At 25.3% G+C, this 11,618-nt stretch overlaps 1 protein-coding gene across 1 annotated transcript; it reads right to left on the bottom strand.

Annotated features, from left to right (window-relative positions):
* Nucleotides 1-272: 272 nt before the first annotated feature.
* LOC112684665 (carboxypeptidase E-like) lies at nucleotides 273-5,252 on the bottom strand. Its single transcript, XM_025556298.1, has 10 exons — nucleotides 5,081-5,252; nucleotides 4,746-4,987; nucleotides 4,430-4,626; nucleotides 4,212-4,367; nucleotides 3,783-3,949; nucleotides 3,559-3,695; nucleotides 1,903-2,042; nucleotides 1,021-1,147; nucleotides 785-933; nucleotides 273-505 (listed from the first exon to the last, which is right to left on the bottom strand). Exons 1-10 carry the CDS (start codon nucleotides 5,107-5,109, stop codon nucleotides 419-421), a joined length of 1,431 nt encoding a protein of 476 aa, XP_025412083.1. The 5' UTR covers nucleotides 5,110-5,252; the 3' UTR covers nucleotides 273-418.
* Between the last annotated feature and the right edge of the window lie 6,366 nt (nucleotides 5,253-11,618).

Here is an 11,618-nt window from a genome sequence, read left to right as displayed (position 1 = left end):
TTATTGACCATTTTAGTAATCATAAGTATAATATGTATATAACTCATACAATACATGTCAATGGAAATCTAGAATAAAATAAAAATTAATTGTAAGTTGTTTTCAATATTGAATAATTTTTTTATTTATTATACTTGCATAAATAGTAATAATGGTATTATACTTGTAAATGGTTATTTTCGAAAGTTATACATTTCAATAACATTAAACGAAGAAACTATGAACATCTAAATGCTCATGCTGGGGTTAATTAGATATAAATTACATGGTAATTTGCAGTTCATATACATTGATTCTATAATTATGTATAATAAACAATAGTAGTGTATCGATGTACAGATTTTGACTGATATATCTTATATTTTAGAATATCAAATCAATTGTTCTAATTTTGATAGAAGAATGGTTTGAAGGTATACTAAAACACCGGCAAATCAGCAGCAGCTATTAAATTTGAAAATGCTATCCGTTTTCCTTCTTTATTATAATTACTTGGTAAAATAATCTAAAACAATTACAATTAGATAAATTACTAATATTAAACTATAACTAAATTTATGCATATAGTTTATATTAGCATATGCCAGTGGCGTCTCTAGACCTTTTTTATATTGGGGGAGGGAGGGCGAGATTTATAGAGGTATTTGCACATCAGTGTAGTTTCCTACTGAAATATAAATAATAAATATAAAAAATTTAAAGAAAAAAGACCAAAGTGGAGTGACTGAGGGTACCCTTCCCCGAGGACGCCCCTGTAATATGTATGTAGTTTATAGAAACAAACCGGCTGCAGTGTAAAGTTCATTATTTTGGCTTCGTTATGGTGTTTATTTTCGACAGTAACCAATTTAGTGGAAGATAAATATCCATCTAAAGAAGCGGTAACTTGGTAATCACCGTTTGTAAGAAGTCTATAGTAGTCACCGTCTTGCACTAAAATTAAACAAATAATATTTAATCAAAAAAATTATTAATCATCATAAACACATTTATAAGTGTCTTAATTGTATTAATTTATACCAGATGTAACGTCGTGTAAGATTGGTGACATTATGCCGTTAGTTACGTTAACCACTTTTATAAATGCATTTGCTAATGGTTTCAATGTAATCGCGTCTTGAACGAAACCTTTAATTCCTATGTGTGACTAGAACATTTAAAAATATATTATAATCAAATAATCAAAAGTCAAAATAATTTATTAAAAAACTACACCAATATCATTAATATTAATCAGTATTTATACTAATAAATTATTAGTATAAATAAAAATCAATTATTAATAATAATAATTTTTTTATTTCAAAATCAAGTGTTATACAATATTTTTATAGTTTTTGGGTTAAACTGTATTTAGTTAAATTAACATTTATTTGCGAAAATTTAAAAATTAGTTTTTAATAGCTAGTCTAAAGCAAACTAATACATTTTATCAAGAAATAATAATCATATAATGATATATATATATATTATATATCATATAATAATCAGTATAAAATAAGTACCTTATATCAATAACTAATTCATATTCTTTAATTTTTTTTCATGGTATTTGGTAGAGATGTTTTAGTTTAGAATTAAGAACTTAATTTTATTTCTTAAAAAAAAAAAAACTCAATTTTATAATAATCAGCAATCTGAGGTAACTAAACATGTTATGATACATTTTTAGTTTATTTTATTGTATTTGTATTATTTTTAAAATTCCATAAAATAATTAACAAATAAATACTAAGAAATTAACGCTTGACAATAGAAAGAAAATAACAAACCATATTTTTTGTGTTCAAAGATCTAATCAACTATCTATTTTATTCATCAGTAAATTACATGATCAAATAATTAAAAAGGAAATAACCGTAAATTATGTATATAACTATTAAAACATATATGTTGACATACTTGCCATATCAAGTTTATGAGTGCATTTTTGTTTCTGTTCCACTCTTTTTCTAATTCGCTCTGTTTCGTATATTTATCACATCCTAGTTCTAAGGTTATTTCAAAATCATTGGAAGACAAATAGTTAAAATCTTGCATACCTAAAATACAACTTAAATGTTACACTTTTATTATATTAAACGTAATTTTTACATTTTGTATATTTCTGATTATAGGGAGGATCCATTTTTTTTTTAAGATACACATTTACCGGTATTCGTCAATTGCACCGACTTTGGGACACAATCTTTATAGTATATATCTGTTGGCCCAGTATAAAAAGGGTATATTAAAAAGGTAAACATCTATTGCTCTAGTATGGAAAAGGTATATTTAAAATGTATACATCTATTGCTCCAGTATAACAACTATAAAGTACAAGTAAAAATCACAATGGCTAAAAGCAAAAATTAAAATTAAGATCAAACTTATCATTCTACGTACTTGATATTTACACTAATTATACAAATTTTGAAAATTTAAGAACTTGTCTAATATTAAAATTAGTAATGTCTATTTTACTATTTATTTTTTTGTCATAAATTTAGAGTTTGGTCTATTTGTGATAACTAAAAGAACACGTATTATGATTGTTGCGTTACATTATTTTTAAAACTTCATAAAAAGCAAAAATATTTAGATGCGGTGAATAAAAATATATCCCAAACGCTGAGTGAAATGCCTTACAGGCACTTGTTGTTCTTTTGCCTAATATGTTACACGATGACCAGATAAGGGGGAAAAGTAACATTTTCATCAATATATGTATCAATGAGATGATCGCAAAATGTATTAACTCGAATATCGATCGGCCCAATAGATATATACCTTTTTTCCATCCCATAATTTTTCTTTCTTTACCTGCGATTTTCGGCGCAATTGATATAAAGCCACATTTACACATATCAATGTCAATTGACATGTTTATCTGCGTACACCTGATTTAACATATCTCTAAAACTCAAAATTAATTTACATAATCATGGTCGTGTTTTAAATACTTAAAGGGGAGAGAAAGTTTTTGGTTTTCAAATAATGTATTTTTGTAGTTGTAATATTTTTTTTAATGCTTGACGTGATTATTATTTTTTTTTTTTTACTTTTTTTTAGTCTTTGTAGACAAAAAATAAGTTGTACTTTGGGAACTTTTTAGTTTTGTTATTATCTAAAATATGTAAAATATCTAACATTTTAAATAAAATAATCAGTCGTTATTAAACCTGATTATATGTTAATTAATAATAATACTAAAATTTATAAAAATGTATTAATACTAATCGTATTTAAGTAATTTATTTCATTATTATAAGTATCTATATGAACAAAAATAACATGATACATGAATATCCTTTTAATTTTCTAGTATATGATATAATTCACAATTTAATCGAAAACTAAAAATGTCCTTTGAATGAAATATTCTAAATTTTACAAGTAGTATTTAGTTTTTAGTATTGCATATTTAAAAATCTCCTACTAATCTAAATTAATTTGTAAATTTCTTAGGATCATAGATTTTTTAATCGAAATATACTAAATATTTAATAAGTACTATTATACGAGTATGTTTTAATAAAAACACGCATATTAAGAAATATAAAAATAATTAAATCATACCTCCTCTAACGCTGTACCATTTGGCACCGTTGGTTATACCGCCTTCTTTGCCAAAATTTTTATCACCTCCTCTACATGGCATTCTATTTGGATTTGCCATATCTGCGTGGTAATCAGCATAGGACAAAGCTAACCATCTAAAAATAATATTTAAATACATAATAAATTTCGATTTTTCAATAAGTACACTAGTTTAATATTGAAATATTATTTAAAAGCATTACTTAAAAGTATTGTCATCAGGACTTGTAGCATATTCGCCTTGTACATTTCCATATCTACTAGCATCGTATGGATAGTTAGCTACTAAATCACCTCCATGAAGATTAGCAGATGCTACAAACGGTATGGACATAATCATTTGCATTACAGCCTTGGTTTCTGGTTGTATCTATGTATGCGGGTGCAAGTATAAAAACTCATTAAATATCCCATTATATTTGACACAATTAAAAATAATATATTTTTCTTATTTTATTTTACTGTAAATTTTATTATTAATAAATACATTAAAACAAGAAAAATGATTTAGTTCATGTTAAACTTATAATTTTTTGTATTTACCTAACTAGTATTTAAATAATTTTAAATATTAGATTTTTATAAAATTATTATAATATGTATAATATTTGAAACGAAAATAAATGTATTACCGGTTGTGACAAATGATCCACCATTTGCATCAAATGATTATTAACATCGTTGTAATATGCTTCATTATCAAAAACAATTCTATCTAAATCTGGAAAATTTCTATTTAAGTCTACACCGTCTGCATTATCTCTTCCTATTAAATAATTGCTTCCTCCCTGTACAGATAAATTGTAAATTTTTTTTATAGAATATTTAAATTAGTAACATTAAATCATACATCATCTGTTGATCTTTGCCATCCGTCAGGATTCATTGATGGCATTAGGTGAATTCTAGTTTTAGTAATGAGTTTTACAATTTCTTCGTTTCCTGCTTTATATTCTTCACAAAGATGATCTGCAAGTTTCAACAATAATTCTCTTCCAAGGACTTCATTGCCATGCATATTAGCTATGTATTTAAACTCAGGATCCACTGAAAAAATATTAAAATTATAATAATATGTTGGGGAATTTCATAATATATTTTTGTGCTACTAAAAACTAATATATATATTAATGTCCAAATTATGATACAATTAAATAATTACTTACTTGGTTTATGCTCAGTTGGGTGGACTGAAAATACAATGACAAGTAGTGGACGACCTTCCACGCTGTTTTCTGATAATCTGTAAATACTGGTGATACTTGGACATTTTTCATGTACCTCCAACATGGTATCGTACATTTGTTCATTGTTGTGGTGATGAAATTGAAATACCTTTTGTTCAATCGAATTTACGTTTAACGCTGAAGTAACTAAATACAATATAGCCCATAACGACATTGGTAATCTGGAAAATAATTGTTTTTATTTATATTCTGTAAATGTAAAACTAATTATAGATTTATCTAAAAATCATTATTATATAATATTAAATAAATACCTGAATATTTGTATTCGTTTATTAATCATGGTACTTTGTCAATAAGACATAATATTAAATCAAAAAATAATTGTAATTATTACTACTTTTGAGTGTAATGTACTAATACAGTAGCTATAGATAACTTATTGTAACGTCCAGCTGGCTATAACAGAATGGCAACACAAGTTCATAGTCTGAGCATGCTCAAAACGTGTACGGCAAAACCATCCCACCCACCAGGACTTCTGTTTATTGATTTCATGCTGCATTACGTCAAAACCTGTGGCAATTTTTTTTTTATTCTTTAACGGTTAATAATCAACATAGTTTAAAATTTTAGTTTCGTTCCAGCATTATAATATGATTAAACACTCATTAAGAAACTATTATATTTTTTAATAACTTACATAATTATCACTTTGTTACCTTTCACGAAATATTTTTAAATAAGAATACTTGATAATCAATTATTTTATAAAATCATTATCTTTATGATATAACTTACCCTTTACACTTGATACCTATACCCATGTTGCATTAAAATATGTTATTTTATATCTATAAAAATAAAAACTATAAGTACTTAACGACCAATTTTGAGTTCAGAATTATTGAAACATGAACAGAAGTATAGTACAAGTATAGTAACAGAAGTATTAATGTGTACATTTACTACGTATGCTAATTAGTAGAACACGCAAAACTTTGACAGTTCTTTGATATTAAATTATTTGTTTCAATTTACTGACGTATAGGTAATGAACAAATAACAAGTTAAACGAGTAGCTTTGAAATACAAAATATTATTTACAATTATGATTAGGTAGTAATTTCAAGGTTATTAAAATAAAAAGTTAAACAATATTTGTGCTTCCTTTATATATAATCGTAATCATATAACATTTAAAGTATAGGAAATAAATTATCTTTTTTCTTAATAACAATTTCCGTATTGCTATTTATTTGGTAAAGTATACTTAAAATAAAAATAAAATATTCTTGCATTTTGTGTATTGCAATGTATATAATACAACATACTCGTAAATTGACAGAATATTTTAACATTTAATATAAATTGTTTAGTAAAAAGTTAACAACAAAATCTTGAAAAAATTATTGTTTTATTTTTCCAGTCTTAGGGCTGATCATTAGTTCTATAATGACAAGCCAATTGGGATTTTTCAAAATATGGTTTTAGATTACCTCACTGGTAGAAACGTTTTCGAGAATAAATACATCATTAAACCAAATAATAAACATTAACAAACAAAATAAACATTTTATATTTTAATAGCTAGATACACTTGCCACTTAATTATCGCAATCTTTATATGTAATTTACCAAAACTTACAATGTTTACTAACATACATCATATATGTTTATCATGCCTATGGAAACATGTGTTTATAAACTTAACTCATATTATTGCATTAGTTTAAAATACTATTAGAAAATTGTTTTGGCAACATATAAATGATAATCAACAACTTTTTTTATTTTATTCATATTTCAAATAAATTCCTTCCGTTATAAGCCCATATAATAGTTATAGAGTTTTGTGTACCTAAAATATGGTTCAATAGTATATAGTTACTTTGACTAATCGAGTAATTATTTATTTTTTAAAGATGGTGTTTCTGCAATTTTAGAAATATGTTATCATACTTCAATTTAGCTCACAAATTAAGGAAGACATTTCTTCAAATTCTAAAAATAAATTAACTATTTTTATAAAAATTATTGAATTGGAAAATTTTTTTATTTTAGATGAAAACCAAGTGTTTTTTTATTCTTTGGCACATTCCAGTATCCCAGTATCTAATGAAATTATCAATGTGCTTCACTCCTTGTAAAAACATTTTAATAAGAATAAATTTACTAATTTGATAAGTATTTAAATTTTATGTTTTTGTACACAAATATTAATTTTGTGGTAAAAAAAATGTTGTATATCTAGGTATAGTTTAAAATTGAAAGTTATTTTTTTATAATATGAAGAAATGAATTTGTTCCATTATATGAACTAGAAGCAAGTAATACATAAAGAAGTAAATATGAACACAAACAAATTAATATAAAAAAATCTTTTTAATTCATAAATAGACACTGATGTTTAATGTAGAGACTAATTATTATTATTAGATATCTTATATCAATACACAACTTTATTTTATTTTATTAAAACATTTATAATTCGTTAACTTGCAAACTACAGTTTTTTCATATTAAATATAATAATTATGATTTTAAAATATTGCTACAACAATTTTTACTACCATAATTATTTTTAGCTCTTAAAATAAACTCTATATGACTATATAATGGTCTACACATGGGTAAATTAATAGCATAACATTCTTAATGTTAGACAGGTAAATTTATATGATTTCAAAATTAAAACAAGACATTATTGTTTACGTAACAGGTATTAATTAAAAATAAAAATAACCAGTTGGCTATTTTTATTTTTACATCATATTACCGGTCATCATATTTATTTATTAAATATGGTCATTTTAGTTATAATATTCACTTATGCATTTTTATATTTGTATAACAAATACATATTATTTTCATGCAATACAATAACTCTAATATACTTGTTTTATTTTTTAGCTTATTTGTTAGTTATAGTTAGTTATTTTTGAGTCTTTGATGTTTGGTGGCTTAGTATGTTCTCCCAATCATTATTATTATATTACGGATACATATCCGTAAAATATTAATTTGTTTCCAACTTTATATTTCTATTTTGCAATTTTGAAATTTTTATTTTCAACTCTCAATCGACTCGCAGAAAAAATTTTTTTGAATTTTTATTTTTATAAAAACTTATATTATAAATTAAGTTGTTATGAACATTTTAATTTATTGCAATTAAAGATATAACAATTACTTTCATACTTATAGGCTATAGGTAATTACATTTTAAAAAGACGGAAAAAATAAATCATATAATGGCTAGATATATAGTTATAAATTAATATTAATTAGACTTTTTAACAGCGGAAGCTATATTATTAGGTATACCACCATTTATTCGTCACTACTCACTGGCATAATGAGATACTGCTGGTCATACAAATATACAAAGTTAACAAACCCATCAATATAACTAGGAAGAGATAACAATTATCTATATTACACTAATTTATTGTACTTAATAGCTATAATACCTAACCACATATGTGTTTCTTTTTCAAAACTTACAATAGTTATACATATGAAACCATTATTGCGATTTTTTAAGATTTATATAGTAACACTATGTTTCATAAAACAAATCTTTCCCCATTTAATCGAAATTAAAAATTTTAAAGTTCTAAGGCGGGTTAAGAATGAAAATATGAATTTACTATTACGCTCTTAAATTGATTCACCATAAAATTATACTAGAACAAAAAAAATATAAAAAAAATATAAAAAAATGTATATTCACGGAGATGTTTCCATCGATAATATATCTAAGGCTAGAGCTACCAAGATAATATAGATCTTACTAAAATTATTTTAGTAAGTTAGATATTAAGTTCCATCCACACTAAAGTGAAAACTAGCAACACGAATGTTGCCAACGTTTTTGTTCGCTCGAAACAATCTGTGACATTTTTAAACATACCATACACACCAAAGCAATAAATTTAAGACAACATTGATATAGCGACACATTGGTTAGTGTTCCTTGTGAGTCAAGTTGTAATGAAGTGTCTACACATACGGAACAAGTAACAAAATTCAATAGAAGAGAAGATTATAGAAATATATAGAAACACGCAGCGACATAGTCGGTAAAATATGTTGCAAGACACGTGTGGTGTAGACGGAACTTTATGTATTGTACAGTATGGAGCATATATAACCAAGTCAGCAAAAATTGTATAATAGGCAACTAAACATTCATTATTACTAAAACATAATTTATACGTATTATAAAGCTCCGGATACACATGTGCGAGCCGACAGGTTCGTCAGTTTACAACTATTTTCGGAATTTATTTTTATTAATTTCGTTCGGTTTTGCTTACATTTATATATTACTAATTTATTAATTTATATATTATTTAAATTTGCTAAGTATTTAAATTGCTTTAATTTTATTATGGAGCGGTCAGAGGAAAAAAATTATTCTTCAAGTTGATATTTGTAAAAGTAAACCTTCATTGTGGGATCCTAAACCTAAGGCTCCGTACCATTTATTTTTTTGTACAACTCAGCATGCCACCAACGTTGTTGTTTTCGCTGTATTTCTGATTTTTCATTCAAACAGGTCATCAATATGGTCACACTACTCATTACCAGCAACCAATAATCCTCGGAAGACATTATGCTAGTAGACAAGTATGAACGCCACTGCAAGTAGTTCGGCATGGGTTTGTTGTCAGTATTGATTCACGAGAGGATCGCAAGTATATACGTGGCATTAACGAACATGACACGACCCTTCACGAGCGGTTCGCGGTAAGTTCGGCTTGCATATTTATACAAAGCTTAAGAGGTGGGTGTATGGTTGTTGCCTGTCTACAACATCTTCTGACTTAGTCTTCCTGAGCTAAGGGTGAGGACTAAGGAGACTATAGACCCCTTCATGGATCGTGTTTACGTGTATGTACCATACTAGTATAATACTGTTTGGTATTTAAGTATTAACTTTTGGTACAAACTAATAATTGACGAAAAACGGATATTCATCTTTGTTACACAAGCGTATTACTTTTACCATGATTATCACTGTTTTTTTGGTGGTTATTATGAAGGTTGAGGCGACTCTCATCCAGTTTTGGCATATTCAGGCATAACTGAAGCAGCTGCGTCTTAGCTCAAATGGGGCGGGTTGGTAGTGTTGTGTGACAGAAATGCTTATAACATAATTTACAAATTTGTTATAAAATATTATTTTGTTTGGATTCACTAATTTTAATATTTACTCTGAATCTAAAACCTTGGGTTAAATACTCAATGCACGTAACTGCTTCATTGAAAAATAAACTACGCGCCGCCCCTGCTTTCGCTTTTTCATTTTATAATCACTATAGTTTTATACCATATTACGTCGCGACGATGCTAACACAGCTGGCTTCCATTCATTTTTTATTATTATTTATTTGTTGAATCAGAATATAAAAAAAAGTTTCACATTTTTAAATATAGAATCATTATAATTATCTATCTATTATAAACTATTTTTGAGTTAAAGAGTAATTGAATTAAATTTAGACAGTGAAAACCATTTTATAAAATATACAACAAATAAAATAAAATAATAAATAACTATACGTAGTTATTTATATTGATATAAAGTAGAAGAAAAAAAAAAATTTTAAATTAACAAAGAAGACTTATTAATTATTCTAATTCTAAAAATAGACAGTTATAATATAAATAATATTTTTGACATTAACTTGGTTACAATGTATTTTTTGTTTAAACACAAATGTTATGGAATTAAAATATGTTAGTCCTAAATAGTCAACGAATGATTGATTTCAGGATTTAAAAGCATACATTTTAAAAACATAAAAAATTTAAAAGCATACATATCATAAACTCGATTGGTTCTTTTATTTTCAAAAAAATAATTGGTGTTATTTTTAATGAAACATTTAAATGCAAACATAAGAGTTCATTTTTTTGTATAAATATTTTACTAGCATTACTCCTCAATCCCGGTAATTTTTTTTGTTGATCCTTCCAGGGTACATTTATTTATACAGATGCGAAATATATTTTTTTAGTTAGTTTAAAATGTATTTGAATACTTTTATCCTAACCTCCACCATACCAGTAGCCCATATTGATATATTGACTTATACAGTGCAAAATATATTATTCGCATTGTATGTTTGGATATTATATTTTTAAGTTCAGTACATTTATAAGATTTTAAATGTAACTTTCCTACTAAATTATGAATGTGTCAATTGGATTTAAGATTTTTATCAAAAATAATAAATATAATAAATTATAAAAAAATATAAATATTATTTAAAATACTTTAAAATACTGGAAATAAATTTATAAGTTTGGTGGTGAGGGGGGATAAAGGATGAACTCTCAAATCCTCTCTTACCTAACCTGCCCAAAAATATGTGAAGTCCTCTCATTTAAAAATCGTAGTTCACCACTACCACATACTGTATATGATATAACATTTTTCATAATAAGTCGTAGAAATAATTGTCTGCGCATAAATGTTTATTAAGTTTTAAATAAAAAATGTAAAAACTTCATAATTCAGAGTAAATTCATCATGTACTGATATTAGAAAATATTTGTAAATTATTAAGACTTATATTAATATTTCAATGTATGATTTTTTTAAATTTAATTTAAAATACATTATGCAGAAATGTATAGTAATTATTTAAATAGAAAATCTGTACAAAATATTTGATAAAGTAAAATTGTTTTAATTTTTATATTAGCAACGTAAAATGGCTTAAATTAGCTTGCATAAATGTTTCCAGCTATTAATACAAATTCGCTTATTTAGAGCTTTAAAACAAAAAATGTTAAATTAATTGCAATAATTTATTATTAAACAGTCTAGACATCTAC

This window comes from Sipha flava, unplaced genomic scaffold (genome assembly GCF_003268045.1).
Source record: "Sipha flava isolate LNK unplaced genomic scaffold, YSA_version1 255_pilon_pilon, whole genome shotgun sequence".
Taxonomy (NCBI): domain Eukaryota; kingdom Metazoa; phylum Arthropoda; class Insecta; order Hemiptera; family Aphididae; genus Sipha; species Sipha flava.
The sequence above is the reverse complement of the archived record's forward strand: the minus strand, read 5'-3'. Positions and strand labels throughout refer to the sequence as shown.

Excerpts from the sequence above, each read along its gene's own strand:
- LOC112684665 (XM_025556298.1), bottom strand. The coding sequence starts at position 5,109 with ATGATTAATAAACGAATACAAATATTCAG. Across the intron at positions 4,368-4,429 it reads GGCAAAGATCAACAGATGAT|GGAGGAAGCAATTATTTAAT; the intron begins GTATGATTTAAT and ends TTATCTGTACAG. Across the intron at positions 506-784 it reads TGAACTTTACACTGCAGCCG|ATTATTTTACCAAGTAATTA; the intron begins GTTTGTTTCTAT and ends TAATTGTTTTAG.